We start from the raw sequence: 20,801 nt of genomic DNA, 5'->3' as shown, positions 1-20,801 counted from the left end.
AAGAAAGGAATAACTGTTTATTGAGACCATAGCACAACCTAAACCAAGAATGGAATAACTGTCTATTGAGACCATAGCACATTCTAAACCAAGAAAGGAATAACTGTTTATTGAGACCATGGCACAATCTAAATCAAGAAAGGAATAACTGTTCATTGAGACCATAGCACAATTTAAACTAAGAATGGAATAACTGTTCATTGAGACCATAGCACAGCCTAAATCAAGAAAGGTATAACTGTTTATTGAGACCATGGCACAACCTAAACCTAGAAAAGTAAGCACATTCTCAACCAGAAAAGGAAAAACTGTTTCTTAACAACACAGCACACTGTAAACCAAGGATTAGAATAATTATTTAATGAGACGTCTGGAGATGAACATATGGTTATTTTGAGATCTGTGGACACAATCTCCTTCATTTAACAATACTGAACCTCTGTAATTACCTAGTTGACACCCAATAGCCAATGAGTATTTTTGTTGTTCATTCATTCATTCATTCATTCATTAATACTTTCACTCACTCTTTCATTCATTCTCTATAATTACCTGAAGCCCAACATCTTGCAGATAACAGATGCATCTGTGTTATCCCAGTCATCATCACAGATTGTTCCCCGAATCCGGTTCCGAATTATCTCAACTCGACCTTCACTTGGCGACGACCCACCAACAAGTTCTATTTTGATTGGTTCGGGTGTAACAGTTGTGGGAGCTTTTGCTAAAATGAAATGGAGTTTTACATTGGTTTTAATTTAAAGAACTACAGTACTTAAACATATAAATTTTACATGTAATGTCATGTCACACCACGTCATGTCATTATGTAACATACAATATCCTGTTATGTCACATCAGGTCACTGTGCTAAGGGCATGTTATGCCATGCCATGTCATGTCATTATATATGTGATATCATATCATGGCATGTCATGTAGTATGGCATCATTACTATTCAGCAGTTTAAAACTGAATCATGGGAAATTAGTAAAATCACAGCATGTTGCAGATGTTTGTCCCAATCTTATCATTCAATGCAGGACTTAAGCAAAAGAAAGACGTAGTAGGTATTTAATGACACCTCAGCACATTTCAAACTTTGGTCATTTAGTGCCTAATGTGTGGTTATTTCAACATTTGAGCGGGAGGGAAGAGGAGAGAGGGATGGAGAGAGAGGGATGGAGTGAGAGAGAGAGTGAGAAACAATGAGAGAGAGACAATGAGAGAGAGAGAGAGAGAGAGAGAGAGAGAGAGAGAGGGGGGGGGGGAGAGAAAACCTACTACCACCACATTGCCTACACATACCCCTAAAACAAAAACCCACCAGAACAGTACATACCACCACTTTTAATGTAACAAGCACTGAGATATATCCTGTTCCTAAATCCATCCTTGATTACCAAGTGCTACTTACTAGTGTGCATGTGACACCTAACTCCTGCATCTTCGCTATGATCACAGTTGTGATTGCCCCACACACCGAAGTCACAGTCTTCAATGGAAGATTCCGTGCCCCGACACTCAACATCGTCCAGCAGTATGGGTCCAGACCCTTGACCGAACACTGCCTTGCCTAGTGCTACACCACCGCCACTGTATTTAAAACAGGAAAACATTAATATATACTCATGGAGAAAGGTTTCTATGCATGTATTGCACAATGTATAATTGCTTAAAGGTGCTATGTCAAAGTTGCAATAACGGCAGTTCCCGCCAAAAGTATTTATTAATTTTTGCTTTGAAACATAAAGTTTATACCTTCAGCCTATAAAACATTACAACCAAATAATTCCATTTACTTGTGAATGTTTTTTTTTTTAGAGGGGAATCTTGATAGTGTGTCACACACATTAACATTCAACACATTAATGTTTTTTTCATAATTCTTTGCAGACAACTGACAATATTTGGTCATTTTAGTTGAATTCGGACCTAAATCAGCATGCCCCATAAGGGGCGTAGCATGATCTGGACCTGGGGGTGTTTGAATATGAACCAAGTGGACCTTTTCTATTTTGTTTTGCACCACCAAAAACTCCATATGTATAAACCTGTATGTTTTAGTTCTGAAAGTGGACCATTTGCTTCAGCCGTTTGTCTGAACCCCCCCCCCCCCTCCCCAGCCTACACCCCTGCCCATCCCCTACAAAAATGGGAGCCCATACGCCTATGATCCACCCTTCATCCTAGGAGTAACCAGACTACGAGTGGGCTGGTCACCTGTATCCCAGCATGTTACAGATCACTGTTGCATCTTGGTCGCCCCACAAGTCGTCACAGACTGTGCCGCGTACTCCATGATACGTGATTTCAATGCGGCCCTCGTTACGAGACGATCCACCAACTAGATGCACTTTAAGTGGTGCCATGGTGATAGAAGAATTGGTAGTAGTGGTGATGGTGGTGGTGGTGGTGGTGGTTGTTGGGGTTGATCTAGTACTTGTGGTTGTAGAACGAACTGTGGTGCTTGTACTAGCTGGAAAAGAAAAAAGTTTGAAAATATCTTATTCATTAAAATGAATTTATTAAATATTCTATTGGCAACAAAGACATAATTTGCAAATATACTGGTATTATGGTGGAATCAAATAATGACACATGTGGTATATGTAACTAAGTTTAATTCTCCACTAGTCTAAGAGTAGTTATGTCTGCGTGAAATGTAGAGATGTAATGTGGGATGTAATGTGATGCAGAGATGTAATGTGGGATGTAATGTGATGCAGAGATGTAATGTGGGATGTAATGTGATGCAGAGATGTAATGTGGGATGTAATATGATGCAGAGATGTAATGTGGGATGTAATGTGATGCAGAGATGTAATGTGGGATGTAATGTGATGCAGAGATGTAATGTGGGATGTAATGTGATGCAGAGATGTAATGTGGGATGTAATGTGATGCAGAGATGTAATGTGGGATGTAATGTGGGATGTAATGTGATGCAGAGTTGTAATGTGGGATGTAATGTGGGATGTAATGTGGGATGTAATGTGATGCAGAGATGTAATGTGGGATGTAATGTGGGATGTAATGTGATGCAGAGATGTAATGTGGGATGTAATGTGGGATGTAATGTGATGCAGAGATGTAATGTGGGATGTAATGTGGGATGTAATGTGATGCAGAGATGTAATGTGGGATGTAATGTGGGATGTAATGTGATGCAGAGATGTAATGTGGCATGTAATGTGATGCAGAGATGTAATGTGGGATTTGACTGCCAGTGGGAGCGGGACATAACCCAGTGGTAAAGTGCTCGCTTGATGCATCGTAGGTCATTGGTGGGCCCATTGTGCTATCCTGTCTTTTAGATGGTGCATATAAAAAGATCCATTGCTACTAATGGAAAAATGTAGCGGGTTTCCTTTCTTAGACCATATGTCAAAATTCCCAAATGTTTGACATCCAATAGTCAATGATTAATTAATCATATAAGTGGTGTCGTTAAACAAACCAAACTTTAACCATACATAGTCTAGTACTGAATTCAATTGTATCTACAATACCAAATGTTCACTTATTTTGTTTACATAAGTGTGTGTATATATATATATATATATATATATATATATATACAGGAGAATCTCATTGGCTCGAACACCCAACGGTCGAACCTACCGGTATTCTCGAACCAAGAACAAAGTCCCAATTTTTCTCTGTATTAAACCCCTTTATTTTGGTGCTGATTGATCGAATACATGTACTCCTAGGGTCGAACAGAAGCTTTCTCTCGAACCAGTTTATTGGTCTGAACTGTAAAAATAAACATATCTAGATCGAACGGCTACGTCTATCCGAAGAATTATAAAAAATAATTTACGTATAATATTTTCGTCGACCCTTTCACACTTATCGTGTTGTTTATTTAGCACCTGTCGGTAATTATCTTTCAGGTACAGACAATTGTAATGCAGTAATCGTTAGATGAATGAACCTCGCAAGTAAAATCCAATCAACTCATGAGTCAATCGGACCATCTCGCCCAGCCGGTTTTAGGGAAACATGCAAGGTTGTACAATTGATTTTTGTGTTACAGAAACACCCGACAACGGCCGAATGCATGGTTCGAACTACTCGATGGGTCGAACAGACAGTGTTCGAGCCAATGAGATTCTACTGTGTGTATATATATATATATATATATATATATATATATATATATATATATATATATATATATATATATATATATACATATATATATACTGAACAAAATAAGAAACTTCCGCTAACTTTGCTTGAACATAACTTGATGAAAACAAAGGGGGAATAATTGTTATATATACGTTTAAAGAGTGTTCCATGATGCATCGTTTGGTGCAAAAATCATGGCCATAGGTTAACAGAAACTGGGAGAAATTTTGACCAAGTGTGGTAGGGGTTAAAAAAAAACCCACCCACTTAATAACGGGTATGACCACCTCTTGAATTGACCACTGCAGTGGATCGCAGGCGCATAGAATTGACTAAAGTGTTGATTTCTGCCTGTGGAATATTGTTCCATTCCTGAATGAGCGCTTGACGAAGTTTGTTGACGTTAGCGGGTGGGTTGGGACGACGCCTCAATCGTCTGTCAAGACTATCCCAGACATGCTCGATGGGGTTGAGATCAGGACTTTTAGCGGGCCAGTCATCAATGAAATCAATGTTATTTGTCCTAAGAAAATTTACAGTGTCTCTAGCTATATGAGAGGTGGCATTATCATGCTGAAAAATCGAGATGTTGGCGTTGTTATGGAACAGAGGAATGACGTGATGAGTGAGATTGCCATCAATGACGACTAGTGGTGAACGATAACCATGGGCAATGGCTGCCCAGACCATGACACAACCCCCACCCCGAAACGATCTCGTTCAAGAACACAACAGTCAGCATAGCGTTCATTTCTCCTACGGTAGACGCGCACCCTGCCATCACCACGTTGTAAAGAAAATCTGGATTCATCCGAAAAAAGAACGGTATTCCAGCGACGCCGTATCCAATGAGTGTATACATGTGCCCAATTAAGACGATTTAGACGATGACGTTGTGTTAAAACGCATCCGACGTAAGGACGTCGTGCATGTAAACCGTTCTCCAGCAGACGATTATGAAGAGTTTGCCCACTGATTCGGTTATTATGAAGCCCAGGTGTGTTAGCAGCAGTAGCAGTGGGAGTTTGGAATCGATTGCGCAAATGCGTGTTCATGATATAGCGGTCTTGACCACGCGTTGTAACACGCAGATGTCCATGACGTGGCAAGTCGTTGGTGCTTTCTGTCGTTCGAAATCTTACGTGAAGATTTCGTATCGCTCGACTAGAACTCCCAACATGCCTTGCAACGTCTTCTGTCGGGAAGCCAGCATCAAGCATGCCAATCGCCCGTTCGCGTAAATTATTGGGTATTCTTGGCATGCTAAAAATGCTACAATGTAAAAAACTTTCTTTTTTTTTTACAAATTTTGAAGCGTTTTCGTTCACTTGACAACAATGTCAGTAAGACAAGTAAAACAAATTGACCGAATACTACACGGGACATGTCGAACCATGCATGCACGTGCAAACTGAATTTCATGTTGTTGACAATTAACAGTGCAAAAATAATCAATAAAATTCATGAATCCTGATAATACAGCTCACGGCTAATACTACCTATATAATTTCATTACACAATGAATTTTTTAACACAACAAATACTATATGTACAAATCAGAAGTTTCTTTTTTTGTTCAGTATATATATATATATATATATATATATAGATACATACACGTATACATATATATATACACACACACACAAATATATATGTATGTATGTATGTATGTATGTATGTATGTATGTATTGATGTATGAATATCTATATATTGTATGTATGTCGAGGTTGACTATTACACACATAGATATTAACGCTCTGGCGCAGGGGATAATTAAATCCTTTCTGGCCTCACAAATTGTCCCATGCCGTTGCTGGGACTCAAACCTGTGGCACCGATTCGCCCGCAAATTGCAAGGCTAACCACGATACGCTCTGAGCTATCGAAGCTTCCATAAAAAGGAAGCTCTTTAACTCAACCATATGCATAGGGCCTGCAATCTACGCGGTTGATCCCGCTTACGTGCATGAAACAGTGGGCAGACCTGGCACTGGCTAGTATGTATTGATGTATGAATATCTATATATTGTATGTATGTCGAGGTTGACTATTACACACATAGATATTAACGCTCTGGCGCAGGGGATAATTAAATCCTTTCTGGCCTCACAAATTGTCCCATGCCGTTGCTGGGACTCAAACCTGTGGCACCGATTCGCCCGCAAATTGCAAGGCTAACCACGATACGCTCTGAGCTATCGAAGCTTCCATAAAAAGGAAGCTCTTTAACTCAACCATATGCATAGGGCCTGCAATCTACGCGGTCGATCCCGCTTACGTGCATGAAACAGTGGGCAGACCTGGCACTGGCTAGTATGTATTGATGTATGAATATCTATATATTGTATGTATGTCGAGGTTGACTATTACACACATAGATATTAACGCACTGGCGCAGGGGATAATTAAATCCTATCTGGCCTCACAAATTGTCCCATGCCGTTGCTGGGACTCGAACCTGTGGCACCGATTCGCCCGCAAACTGCAAGGCTAACCACGATACGCTCTGAGCTATCGAAGCTTCCATAAAAAGGAAGCTCTTTAACTCAACCATATGCATGGGGCCTGCAATCTACATGTATGTATGTATGTATGTATGTATGTATGTATGTATGTATGTATGTATGTATATATATATATATATATATATATATATATACCAGACATAGATAATTGTTGGGACGCTGTAAAACCTGAGCCCATCAAAGGTGAACACTGTTCCACTGAGCTACAGCCTGGCTACATGGATATTTGTCCATATTGTTCTTGCTAAAATTCAGATCATTTTTTTTTTTTTTTTTAAAACAAACAATTGAAATTAACAGTATTTTCCAATTAATCAATATAAATCCATTTTTATTAGTTCCATTAATATACTGCCAATAAAACTAAATTTGTGACATAAAAATCATCAATGTTTTTCTCATTAAACTATTGTTTAATTAAATGTATGTTTATATGCTGTTTAGAAAACTTAAATTTCCTGTCGTCTTGATATTTATAAAAACCAATGTATTTTTATTGGAGTGGCTGTGTTTTGGGTTTTTTTTATTGTTGTTGTTTGGTTGGTGGTTTTGGGGTTGGGGAATAATTATTTTTTTAAGTGTTTATTTTTTATTATTTTTTATTATTATTATTATTATTATTTTTTTTTTTTGGTCATAGAAAACAATGTATGAATGGTTAAGTACAAAAAAAAGTGAAATAATAATTTTAAAAATCATCAATGTATGTTGACCAAATGGAAGACACAATTTAGGGTAAAATACCTTGTTTATCAACCGCACAGATCACACCTGCGGCTTCACTTGCAACACAGTCGTGACTATACCAGGGTGGTTTTCTACACTCGGCCAAGCTCGTCTCGTTACCAAGGCAACCAACATTACTCAGTAAGAATTTTCCATTTCCCCGTCCATATTCAGAATGCGTGATCTCTCGGATTGCATGTCTGCAACAGTTGAAATAAGATAAAAATAGCACATGGGTGTCAGGTGAAAATAGCACTGTGTCAGGGTAAAAACAGCACTGTGTCAGGGTAAAAACAGCACTGTGTCAGGTAAAAATAGCATGGTTGTCAGGTAAAAATAGCACCGTGTCAGGTAAAAACAGCACCGTGTCAAGTAAAAACAGCACTTTGTCAGGTAAAAACAGCACTGTGTCAGGGTAAAAATAGCACTGTGTCAGGGTAAAAACAGCACTGTGTCAGGGTAAAAACAGCACTGTGTCAGGGTAAAAACAGCACTGTGTCAGGTAAAAATAGCACGGTGTTAGGTTAAAACAGCATGGTGTCAGGTGAAAACAGCATGGTGTCAGGTAAAAACAGCATGGTGTCAGGGTAAAAACAGCACCGTGTCAGGTAAAAACAGCACTGTGTCAGGTAAAAACAGCAAAAACAGCACTGTGTCAGGGTAAAAATAGCACGGTGTCAGGTTAAAACAGCACTGTGTCAGGTAAAAACAGCACTGTGTCAGGGTAAAAATAGCACGGTGTCAGGTTAAAACCGCACTGTGTCAGGTAAAAATAGCATGGTGTCAGGTAAAAACAGCATGGTGTCAGGTAAAAACATGGTGTCAGGTAAAAATAGCACGGTGTCAGGTAAAAACATGGTGTCAGGTAAAAATAGCACGGTGTCAGGTAAAAACATGGTGTCAGGTAATAATATTCACTTTAATAATTTCCCATGGTATAATGACAGTCCATTTATCTTACAATGAAAGAATAGCACAGTGTCAGGTAAAAATATTCACTCTATTCATTTCCCATGGTATAACGACAGTCCATTTATCTTACAATGAAAACATAGCACAGAGTTAGTTAAAAATATTCACTGGAATCATTTCTCATGGTATAACGACAGTCCATTCATTTTACAATGAGTTGTTTTAAACAAATGAAAGTGAGTTGGATTTGTTTTTAAAACAAGTTGTAAGATAAATGGTAACATCAAAACAAAAGGTTTAAAACAAATTTAAACATCTTTTCTATGTAAAACTTATATATATGTATATGTACCAAAAACATTTTATATGTTGTACTAGCAAACATTTCAAGTGGGTTTTTTTTTATCAATAATTCTAGTATTGCTGTTTTATTTATATCTTGACCAATGTTTTCACAAATTGCACATAAATATATAGGCCTAACAACATATCAAAACACTTTTTCTTTTCTTTTACGTATTGACAAAAACACATTAAAAAGTTTGTTGGTACGAGGTATAGTTCAACAACCGTATGATTTGTCATCCGTTAACACTCAAGTCATTTCTTTTATTCCTAACAACCATGCTGGAATATGAAATTATAGTTGTGCCAAATATTACTGACTTGTATCCCAGCATCCTGCAGACAACATGGCTGTCTTCAATATTCCAGTCATCATCACATATGATGCCCCATTCTCCCATGTATTTGACCTCTACAGTTCCAGAACGTTCATTAATACCACCTACAAGTCTTACTTCCAGTGGTGCTGGCTCTCCTAGTGAGAAATTAAATCAATTAACTTTCAAATTTTAAATACCATGCCCATGCTTATAAAACTATATAATGTCAAAACTCAAGGCTGTAATAACGTCTTGTCAGGGCTTCTAGATTATGGTAGCCCCACTCCCATGGCTAGTGATATTTAATGTTGGGCTAGTAAAAACTACTATTGCCATGCCCAATGGCTAATGAAAATCTTTTTGTCAAATGTTGCAGTTACGTCAGTTTTGTAAATATGAATATCCTGATCCCACCCATCCTCTAATATTAGTATTTTTAAGTTCTATCTCCCTCTTTAGAAAAATTGCATTAACTTAAAGTAAAATAGGGCTAGTGAATTTTTAATCGTGGCTAGTAAATTTTAAAGATAACTGATCCCATGGCTAGTGGATTTAAAAGAAATTCTAGAAGCCCTGCTTGCCAATGCAAACAACATACAGAGACAAATTACACAAATAACTTGTCATTAAAGCCAAGAGATGCAGAATACTGTCTGGCTACTTTCCTAAACTTGTGTGATATATCACTTTAAAACTGCTACCATTTTTGTGTATTATATTCAAACAGTTTTGTGATCTTATAATACAAACTTATTTTCAGAACATCACTACTCTGGCTTATCGATATTTTACAGGAAATGGATTAGGTTTGAGGTAAGTTAGCCCTCCACTAGCAAATACATGCATGTACTTCAACCTCTGTGGAACATTTCAAGAACGCTGATTTCGAGTGTGAGTTAAATCCTGCTGGTTTGTGTAAGCACTGCAAATTTACCATCTTAAAAATATCTATGCTAAACATTCAAAATTTTATTTAAAACACAAGGATGACATTGTTATTCATTATGTGATGTCATTCATGATCGTTTCCAGTATGTCATTACACAGCTGCCATCAGGAAAAATCCTCACAAATTACATCACTATTCTATGGTCTTTTTTTTCTTTGAGATAAAAAGCAATTTTAATGCAGGATTTTCAAAACAATTTGTTACAAAACTGAAACAGCCTTTATTGGAAATTAAAACATTTCCTGATTACAAGATTACAAGTTCGTAAATATTTTTTGGTCTGATTTAACTTTACATTGTTATAAAGTTGACCTTTTGACATTTTAAATACACTGGTCTGATTTAACTTTACATTGTTATAAAGTTAACCTTTTCACATTTTAAATACCTTTATCCACTGGTCTGATTTAACTTTACATTGTTATAAAGTTAACCTTTTCACATTTTAAATACCTTTATCCACTGGTCTGATTTAACTTTACATTGTTATAAAGTTAACCTTTCGACATTTTAAATACCTTTATCCACTGGTCTGATTTAACTTTACATTAATATAAAGTTAACCTTTCGACATTTTAAATACCTTTATCCACTGGTCTGATTTAACTTTACATTGTTATAAAGTTAACCTTTCGACATTTTAAATACCCTTATCCACTGGTCTGATTTAACTTTACATTAATATAAAGTTAACCTTTCGACTTTATCCACTGGTCTGATTTAACTTTACATTATTATAAAGTTAACCTTTCGACATTTTAAATACCTTTATCCACCGCACAGATCACCCCAGCAGCTTCATAAGCATGGCAGTCATGACTCCGCCAGGGTGGCTTTGTACACTCGGCCAGGCTCGTCTCATTACCATAGCAGCCAACATTACTCAGCAAGATGTTTCCATTTCCCTGTCCAAATTCAGCCATAGTTATTTCTGTGACAGCTTGTCTGCAACAGATAAAATAAGTAATATACAGAGTGGAAAATATACAAGTAACGGCCTCGGTGGTGTAGTGATTAAGCCATCAGACTTGAGGCTGGTAGGGACTGGGTTCACATCCTGATACCGGCTCCCACCCAGAGAGAGTTAATCACTATAACTACTAATCAGTTCTCATGGACAAACAACTCAGACAGTTGGTTGTGTGCCCAGCTAGACAGCGTGTTTATACGTTAATTGGATATAAGCTAAAAAAAAAAAATGAAATGAAAATATATTCTGTATTTGTAAAATCCATAGTATGGTATGGTAATAGTGTACAATTTTCATTAATTGAGCTCTATCCAAGTTGCGCTATGGTGGCTTTTCACCCAAAGTATTTGTTATTTTTGTTTTAATTTTTAAAATTTACCAGTATAACTTGAAATATATGACATTAAATTGTTGTAATTTATTTTGCTTTTTAAACCCTTTACAAGGGTGGATTATGGGGGGTTCCCAGTTGCACGGAACCTCCCCCTCCCTCGGCTAAAAAAACCCAACCTCACCACGTAGATCTAAATTGATGTCCACATGTGTGTACTCTCTCGTCCCCTCATTCATGTATAACGACTGGAAAAAAAAGCCTGCCTACCTACCCCTATCCCCCAGTGTTACGGAGGTATCCTGTAAAATTTATAATTTCAAATTATAAACATTTACATATTGTTTTTTTGGAAACCCCCCTTATCTAAAGCATAATCCGCCTCTGCTTTACATGGTGACAGATTAAATATGTGATGTCATAAACAGGGGCAATTTAACAATTATGTAACACTCTGAGGGAGAAGGGCTAATATTGGATTTTCTATCTCAAACCAAACAAACAAAATAATATTGGTCAAGTTATGTCATTATGACAGGGAAAGCAACACAACCATGCTGGGATATCAAATTTAAAATAGTTCTGCCAAAATATTACTAACTTGTATCCCAGCATCCTGCAGACAACATGGCTGTCTTCAATGTTCCAGTCATCATCACATATGATACCCCATTCTCCCATGTATTTGACCTCCACAGTTCCAGAATGTTCATCACCACCTACAAGTCTCACTTCCAGGGATGCTGGCTCTCCTAGTAGGAAATTAAAACAAACCAATAAACCATTCAGGGCCCGTGCTTATAAAATGGTTGTATGGTGTTGTCATGACACTGGTGTCTCGGACTCTATTAGAGTTTCAAGTCTAGACTCTAAAAGGTTTATTAAGCACCAGGCCTGATCTGTTTTTGTCAATATATTTTTTGATCAGTATGAATGTTATTCAAATCGGATATTATTAGGCATTGGAAAGAGCATTAGAAACTGATTAATGTGTATTTTAAACTAAATAATTTGTGTTGTTTGTAATTAGGCTATAAGAAATGTTCATAATGTGAGAGGAATAAATGTATAATAATAACAAATTTAGTACAAATATGCAGGTGATTTTAAACAATTTATGACTGTTATACATTGATAAATACACAATCTATCTTTCTATGATAAATACACAATCTATCTATCTATCTATCTATCTATCTATCTATCTACTGTATCTACTGTATCTATCAAACGAAACTCTATTAACATTTAGAAAAAGAATTCAATCATACCACAGTTTGTTTCATCCGAGAAATCATTGCAGTCGTCATGGTGATTACAGACATCAGTGAGAGAAATGCACTTCCCGTTACTGCATCGGAACATGTTAGTGCAGTTAGCTGTAAAACATAAAGACAAAATCTGGAAAAGTTTTTTTGGGGGACTAAAACAGAGATGCATTTTAGATAAGTCATTTGCTTTGTAATGCTCAAGATTACAAAAACGATAGCTTTGCTAACTTTAAAAATACAAAGCAAAACAAGAATCCATTAACATTTAAACAAATTAATTTTAAATTAAAATGAGTGACACAGTTCATGAATAAAATTTACTTTTCTAAAAATGTTTTGTTAAATTTTTCATCCAAGTTCAATTCAGTCTAAAAAATAATAATTCTAAATTAAGATTTTTGCATAATTTTTAGAAAAGAGTCGACTTAAAAAATATTTTCTTTATGCAACTAAATTCAAATAAATTACCCAATTCACTTCAGTTTTTCAGCCATTAAAATTTCTTAAAAACTAACCAACTATTAAATTAGATGCAAGCCAAACTGATTTTAGCTATTATATTTATAAAACATATCAACAAAATGGGGTTTATTAAAGGGAATATTTTATTTATAACATAATTGTTTTTAAATTTCTTCTTCTTCTTCTTCTTATTATTAATAATACATATTGTGTTATTATGATTATGATTATTATTCTGTTTTTAAAAACATAATGTCTTGTATAGTCTTTGGAACATACATCATTTTTAAATTTACTTTTTCTGGTGTACATATTAATTTATAAATGTCAAATACAGAAAGAAACCAACCTGCTTGTGATATTAGTTCAAAGTAATCGAACTTGGTGCTGTTTCGAAGACCTCCAGCTAGCTGTAGGTTGACGTCTGTTATAACACACTCGCCCCTGTCTAGCATATACAGTAGGGATCGACAAACAAAGTGACGGGAGTTTAAACAATGCTTAGCACACTGAAAAACAATAGATAAATGGATTTCAGGGGCAGATCCAGTTTATATTGTGAGGTTTTTGTAGGACATTTTGCAGCAGTTAGATGGGGGTGAACACCACTAGACCATCCCTTTTGAACTACTGGATTTCAGATTATCATATACATATACATGTATATATAATTATTTTATTGTAAATTAAGGATCATTGTTTAGAAGGTAATACATGTTCTTTTCTAAAAATCTGATACTTTGCTAATGAAAATAAATACATAAATAAATAAATACAGGTAAATAAATAAATAAATAAATAAATAGATATAAATAAACTAATAAAATATATACAGTGAAACCTCTCAAAACCGGACCCTCTGTAAACCGGAATTCCCTCAAAACCAGAATTTTTTTGCGGCCCCTTTTTAATTATCTGTAGAGAAGAGAACCTCTCTAAACCACATACCTCTTAAAACCAGACTTTTACTTGGTAACGAGGATGGTTAGTTTAGAGGAGTTTCATTGTATTTATAAAATAAATAAATAAAATAAATAAGTTCTGTATATAGTAAATAACAGCAGAGTGTGCTTAATTGTCAAAAGGTTCATCTTTATTGGAAATAAAAGAAACTTTAAAATATAGTGTACACAATGTCATATATTACCATTTCCAGGGTAATACTAATGTATGTTGCATTAGCATGAATAGACATGACTTCTTTGTTCGAATACTTTCTGAACTGCACAATAACATATGCTAAAAAAAAAAAAAAAAAAAGGTTAATAAAAAAACACAAATTATACATATCATTGCAATATATCTGTTGTCATCTGTTTCAGAATGAATCATTTATAGTCCGTCCAAGGGGAAAGCATTTTTTCATGCTTTGGAATTTACTACAAGTTATTTATTTCTGAGCCAACTGTTTTACTTTTCTTCTTATGTCAAACCAAACTCAAATTATTTACAAAAAACATTTTTGCAGTTTAATTTTACAGTTAAAAAACATTCCTGCATTTTTATTTCAGTCTTGTCTATATGCCACCTCTTTATTTTTTGGAACAGATCTAGTTCAAAGTAATCATAAAAGAAAATACCTCAACAAAACTATAATAAAATTAGAGAACTGAAAAAGGCAATTGGTTTAAGTTGAGTATTGCAAGCATACAAGGGTACACAGCTGAACAAAGCAATCATGCAGCGATGAATAAAGCAATCATTCATAGATGAACTAAACAATCATAAAGAGATGAATAAAACAATCATTCATAGATGAACTAAACAATCATAAAGAGATGAATAAAGCAATCATTCATAGATGAACTAAACAATCATAAAGAGCTGAATAAAACAATCATTCATAGATGAACTAAACAATCATAAAGAGATGAATAAAGCAATCATTCATAGATGAACTAAACAATCATAAAGAGCTGAATAAAGCAATCATTCATAGATGAACTAAATAATCATAAAGAGCTGAATAAAACAATCATTCATAGATGAACTAAACAATCATAAAGAGATGAATAAAACAATCATTCATAGATGAACTAAACAATCATAAAGAGATGAATAAAACAATCATTCATAGATGAACTAAACAATCATAAAGAGCTGAATAAAACAATCATTCATAAATGAACTAAACAATCATAAAGACCAGAATAAAACAATGATTCATAGATGAACTAAACAATCATAAAGAGCTGAATAAAACAATCATTCATAGATGAACTAAACAATCATAAAGAGATGAATAAAGCAATCATTCATAGATGAACTAAACAATCATAAAGAGCTGAATAAAGCAATCATTCATAGAAGAACTAAACAATCATAAAGAGCTGAATAAAACAATCATTCATAGATGAACTAAACAATCATAAAGAGATGAATAAAACAATCATTCATAGATGAACTAAACAATCATAAAGAGATGAATAAAACAATCATTCATAGATGAACTAAACAATCATAAAGAGCTGAATAAAACAATCATTCATAGATGAACTAAACAATCATAAAGACCAGAATAAAACAATGATTCATAGATGAACTAAACAATCATAAAGAGCTGAATAAAACAATCATTCATAGATGAACTAAACAATCATAAAGAGCTGAATAAAACAATCATTCATAGATGAACTAAACAATCATAAAGAGATGAATAAAACAATCATTCATAGATGAACTAAACAATCATAAAGACCAGAATAAAACAATGATTCATAGATGAACTAAACAATCATAAAGAGCTGAATAAAACAATCATTCATAGATGAACTAAACAATCATAAAGAGCTGAATAAAACAATCATTCATAGATGAACTAAACAATCATAAAGAGATGAATAAAACAATCATTCATAGATGAACTAAACAATCATAAAGAGATGAATAAAACAATCATTCATAGATAAATTAAACAATCATAACGAGCTGAATAAAACAATCATTCATAGAAAGAAGTGTTTTATTTAACGACGCACTCAACACATTTTATTTACGGTTATATAGCCTCAGACATATGGTTAAGGACCACACAGATTTTTAGAGGAAACCCGCTGTCGCCACTACATGAGCTACTCTTCCGATTGGCAGCAAGGGATCTTTTATTTGCGCTTCCCACAGGCAGGATAGCACAAACCATGGCCTTTGTTGAACCAGTTATGGATCACTGGTCGGTGCAGGTGGTTTACACCTACCCATTGAGCCTTGCGGAGCACTCACTCAGGGTTTGGAGTCGGTATCTGGATTAAAAATCCCATGCCTCGACTGAGATCCGAACCCAGTACCTACCAGCCTGTAGGCCGATGGCCTGCCACGACGCCACCGAGGCCGGTCTCCATCATTCATAGATGAACTAAACAATTATAAAGAGCTGAATAAAGTATCTTTCATTGTACAGTAATCAGACAAGAGTGGAACGAAGTAATCAGACAGAGTGGAACGAAGCAAGCTTACAAAGCTGAACAAAGCAATGATACAGATCTGAACAAAGCTATCTTACAGAGCTGAGCAAAGCTATCTTACAGAGCTGAACAAAGCGATCATAAAGAGCTGAACAAAGCAATCTTACAGAGCTGAACAAAGCGATCATACAGTGCTGAACAAAGCAATCTTACAGTGCTGAACAAAGCTATCATACAGAGCTGAACAAAGCTATCATACAGAGCTGAACAAAGCTATCATACAGTGCTGAACAAAGCAATCATACAGTGCTGAACAAAGCAATCTTACAGAGCTGAACAAAGCTATCATACAGTGCTGAACAAAGCAATCATACAGAGCTGAACAAAGCTATCATACAGAGCTGAACAAAGCTATCATACAGTGCTGAACAAAGCAATCATACAGTGCTGAACAAAGCAATCTTACAGAGCTGAACAAAGCAATCTTACAGAGCTGAACAAAGCAATCTTACAGAGCTGAACAAAGCAATTTTACAGTGCTGAACAAAGCAATCTTACAGAGCTGAACAAAGCAATCTTACAGAGCTGAACAAAGCGATCATACAGAGCTGAACAAAGCAATCTTACAGTGCTGAACAAAGCAATCTTACAGAGCTGAACAAAGCCATCATACAGAGCTGAACAAAGCAATCATACAGAGCTGAAGAAAGCCATCATACAGAGCTGAACAAAGCGATCTTACAGAGCTGAACAAAGCGATCATAGAGAGCTGAACAAAGCAATCTTACAGAGCTGAACGAAGCCATCATACAGAGCTGAACGAAGCCATCATACAGAGCTGAACGAAGCCATCATACAGAGCTGAATGAAACAATCATTCAGAACTGAACGAAGCCATCATACAGAGCTGAACAAAGCCATCATACAGAGCTGAACGAAGCCACCATACAGAGCTGAACGAAGCCACCATACAGAGCTGAACGAAGCCATCATACAGAACTGAATGAAGCCATCATACAGAACTGAACAAAGTCACCATACAGAACTGAACGAAGCAATCATACCACAGTTGTCTTCATCCTCTCCATACTCGCAGTCGATTTCACCATCACACCGGTAGTCTTCAGGAATACATCTACAATCAAGATGGGAACTCATAGAACAACTAATAGTTCAATTATTTCAGTCATATGTAATACAAAGTGTATCTACTGATTTTCTAAATAAAAGGAATGTATACAGAAGATAAAATTCTGCCACTTGTAAATTAGAAATTAAAAATGTAAATCTGGTACTCTATGTCTTGTTACACTCCTAGTGATTTTCCAATGAACAATTACAGTTGAAAACTGATCAAATGGGCTTTATCGATGTGATGACTGATTATAAATAGAGGATAATAAACAAGTTACCAGTTATTATAAAATTTATGTCCTGAGTGAAATAATTTTTACTTGTCATGAGCTTTAGTGATTACTGATTAAATAACGCAATGGTAAGGTTTTGAAGCCGAGATTGACCAACGCATTTTCGTTAGTATCGTATTTCCGTATATGTCGATATTTTGTTGTATTTTCTTAGACATTTTTGTTGACTGTATATTGGCTACCCCTCTTCTCATGATAGTATTTAGAGGCTTGAAAAGTTAGCTAATACACAGCGACATACAATAATCGATGGACACAGAACATTTTAACTGCAGTTAATATTCTTACAGTTTAGATGATGGAATTGCTATAAATATGCTGTGGTTTATACTTGTTTTACTATAAAGTAAACTGATACTGAATAGAAATTAAAGGTCAAACTAGCAATTTGTAGGGTCTATCCTGGAGATTATGACAATAAGTGCATGGTCCTAACAATTCAAGTCCATCTAAACTTCTAACCAGCACTGAATAAAGCAATGGTTTAAAGTTGAATAAAGCAATGGTTTAAAGTTGAATAAAGCAATGGTTTAAAGTTGAATAAAGCAATCACACAAGTACAGAGCTGAGAAAAGCAAATCAAAGTTGATTGGTGCAAACTGTTTATAACTGATGACTGATGATGAAATTTCAACCAATTCCCATCACTACTGTTTCTTTCAGCAGAAGAACCATGAAATGAGATATTAGTTTATTTAAAAGCAATATCAGTTTAGGGCCTGTTCACAAATATCAACAGTTTCACAAGGGTTGCATGCTCAAGAATAATTGAAGGAAGAAAGAAATGTTTTATTTTACAATGTATAATGAGAGAGGAAACCCACTGCCACCATGCCAAGGGCTATTCTTTTCAATTAATAACAGGGGATTTTTTTTATATGCACCATCTCACATACAGGATAATACATCGAGATTAAAAATTTCGGGCAGTATCCCAGTTGGATACTAACATTTCAAAACCTGGTATCCCACCTCAGAATTTAGTATCCCACTTAAATGAAATTCATAAATAACATTGTAACAAACTTGGGATGACACTGTTTTTGTTCACAGTCTATATTGCTATGCCACAATCGAAATCGCGGAATTCATGAAATTAGCAATCAAACAGAATTGGCAAAAAGATTTGCTGCATCTATTTTTGTGTAATATTATACTGACATAAATTAATTGACATTACTAATAATAAACCTACCTGTATACATTTTCTGCAGATATGGAATCAATATACAAAACAAAAAAAACACACAAAAAATGGAAGGGAGGAAACATCCAACAAAAACAACAGCGACTTAGCAGTTCTCAGTCTATTGCTACACCGCTATTGCTCCAGTGTAGCATTAGATTGGGTACAAGTTGGGGGAGATATTGTTACGGCATAGCATTAGACTGGGTACAGGCTCAAAAATATTGCTACTTAACTTCACCAGTAAATGATGACTTTCATTGTTTCAGCGAAAAATAAAAACGCAGGATTAAAAAAACCAACAACATCATATGGTATCCTGGTGGGATACTGGGTTCTGGAAGTCTGGTATCCAAAATTAAATTTTGGTATTCCCGGGATATCGGGATACCGTTAATCTCGAACACTGACATACTATGATTTTTATTACACCAGGTGTGGAGCACTAGATGAAACAAGAATTAGCCTTATGGGCCCACTAATGGGGATCGATCCTAGACTGACTGTGCATCAGGAAAGCACTTTACCACTGGGCAACATTGCACCCCTGTTGATAATTGGGATTATGGCCCTTTACTCACATTGTTGTCTTTTTACAGAAAAACTCCTTCAATGGGCAGTCAGGACCCCAAGGTTCTGTAATAAAAATATATTATAATATCATTATTAAATTCAACTAACATAAGAACTCTGTGGCATTATGCATCACTTCCAAGCTAGATTTTGATGCTTAATATTAATTAATTACCCCCGGTACATTTACATCATATTAATTACAGTTTAAAGGCATCCTATTGTTCCAGCTGTTTGATGACCATAAAACTTACACCATCAGTGAACATAACATAAAAAGTGACTAGTGTGATGGTTGTCACTGTTTGCCCTTAGCACTCAGGTAAGGCACAGTATCTGACAACACTGAGAACCAAAACATACCTTCAGCGACGAGTGTGATGGTTGACAACACTGAGAACCAAAACATACCTTCAGCGACAAGTGTGATGGTTGACAACACTAGTAACCAAAACATACCTTCAGCGACGAGTGTGATGGTTGAAAACACTAAGAACCAAAACATACCTTCAGTGACAAGTGTGATGGTTGACAACACTAAGAACCAAAACATACCTTCAGCGACAAGTGTGATGGTTGACAACACTAAGAACCAAAACATACCTTCAGCGACAAGTGTGATGGTTGACAACACTGAGAACCAAAACATACCTTCAGCGACAAGTGTGATGGTTGACAACACTAGTAACCAAAACATACCTTCAGCGACGAGTGTGATGGTTGAAAACACTAAGAACCAAAATATACCTTCAGCGACAAGTGTGATGGTTGAAAACACTAAGAACCAAAACATACCTTCAGCGACAAGTGTGATGGTTGACAACACTGAGAACCAAAACATACCTTCAGCGACAAGTGTGATGGTTGACAACACTAGTAACCAAAACATACCTTCAGCGACGAGTGTGATGGTTGAAAACACTAAGAACCAAAATATACCTTCAGCGACAAGTGTGATGGTTGAAAACACTAAGAACCAAAACATACCATGAGCGACAACTGTGATGGTTGACAACACTAAGAACCAAAACATACATTCAGTGACAAGTGCAGTGGTTGACAACACTAAGAACCCTAACATACCTTCAACGACAAGTGCAGTGGTTGACAACACTAAGAACCCTAACATACCTTCAGCGACAAGTGTGATGGTTGACAACACTAAGAACCAAAACATACCTTCAGTGACAAGTGTGGTGGTTGACAACACTAAGAACCAAAACATACCTTCAGCGACGAGTGCAATGGTTGACAACACT

General features: G+C 35.8%; 1 protein-coding gene across 2 annotated transcripts in view; it reads right to left on the bottom strand.

Annotated features, from left to right (window-relative positions):
* Positions 1 to 20,801, bottom strand: part of LOC121378226 (scavenger receptor cysteine-rich type 1 protein M130-like) — a 54,883-nt gene that overhangs the window by 23,148 nt on the left and 10,934 nt on the right. For both annotated transcript variants that reach the window (XM_041506303.1, XM_041506305.1), the window contains exons 9-20: positions 19,551 to 19,605; positions 17,421 to 17,491; positions 14,103 to 14,194; positions 13,305 to 13,464; positions 12,494 to 12,601; positions 11,824 to 11,974; positions 10,688 to 10,866; positions 8,974 to 9,127; positions 7,414 to 7,595; positions 2,224 to 2,479; positions 1,418 to 1,596; positions 553 to 724 (exon numbers count right to left, since the gene is read on the bottom strand). In XM_041506303.1, coding sequence (XP_041362237.1) covers positions 553 to 724; positions 1,418 to 1,596; positions 2,224 to 2,479; positions 7,414 to 7,595; positions 8,974 to 9,127; positions 10,688 to 10,866; positions 11,824 to 11,974; positions 12,494 to 12,601; positions 13,305 to 13,464; positions 14,103 to 14,194; positions 17,421 to 17,491; positions 19,551 to 19,605 — 1,759 coding nt within the window. The remainder of the gene's footprint in view (positions 1 to 552; positions 725 to 1,417; positions 1,597 to 2,223; positions 2,480 to 7,413; positions 7,596 to 8,973; positions 9,128 to 10,687; positions 10,867 to 11,823; positions 11,975 to 12,493; positions 12,602 to 13,304; positions 13,465 to 14,102; positions 14,195 to 17,420; positions 17,492 to 19,550; positions 19,606 to 20,801) is intronic.

Source organism: Gigantopelta aegis, chromosome 8 (assembly GCF_016097555.1).
Source record: "Gigantopelta aegis isolate Gae_Host chromosome 8, Gae_host_genome, whole genome shotgun sequence".
Classification (NCBI taxonomy): Eukaryota; Metazoa; Mollusca; class Gastropoda; order Neomphalida; family Peltospiridae; genus Gigantopelta; species Gigantopelta aegis.
The sequence above is the reverse complement of the archived record's forward strand: the minus strand, read 5'-3'. Positions and strand labels throughout refer to the sequence as shown.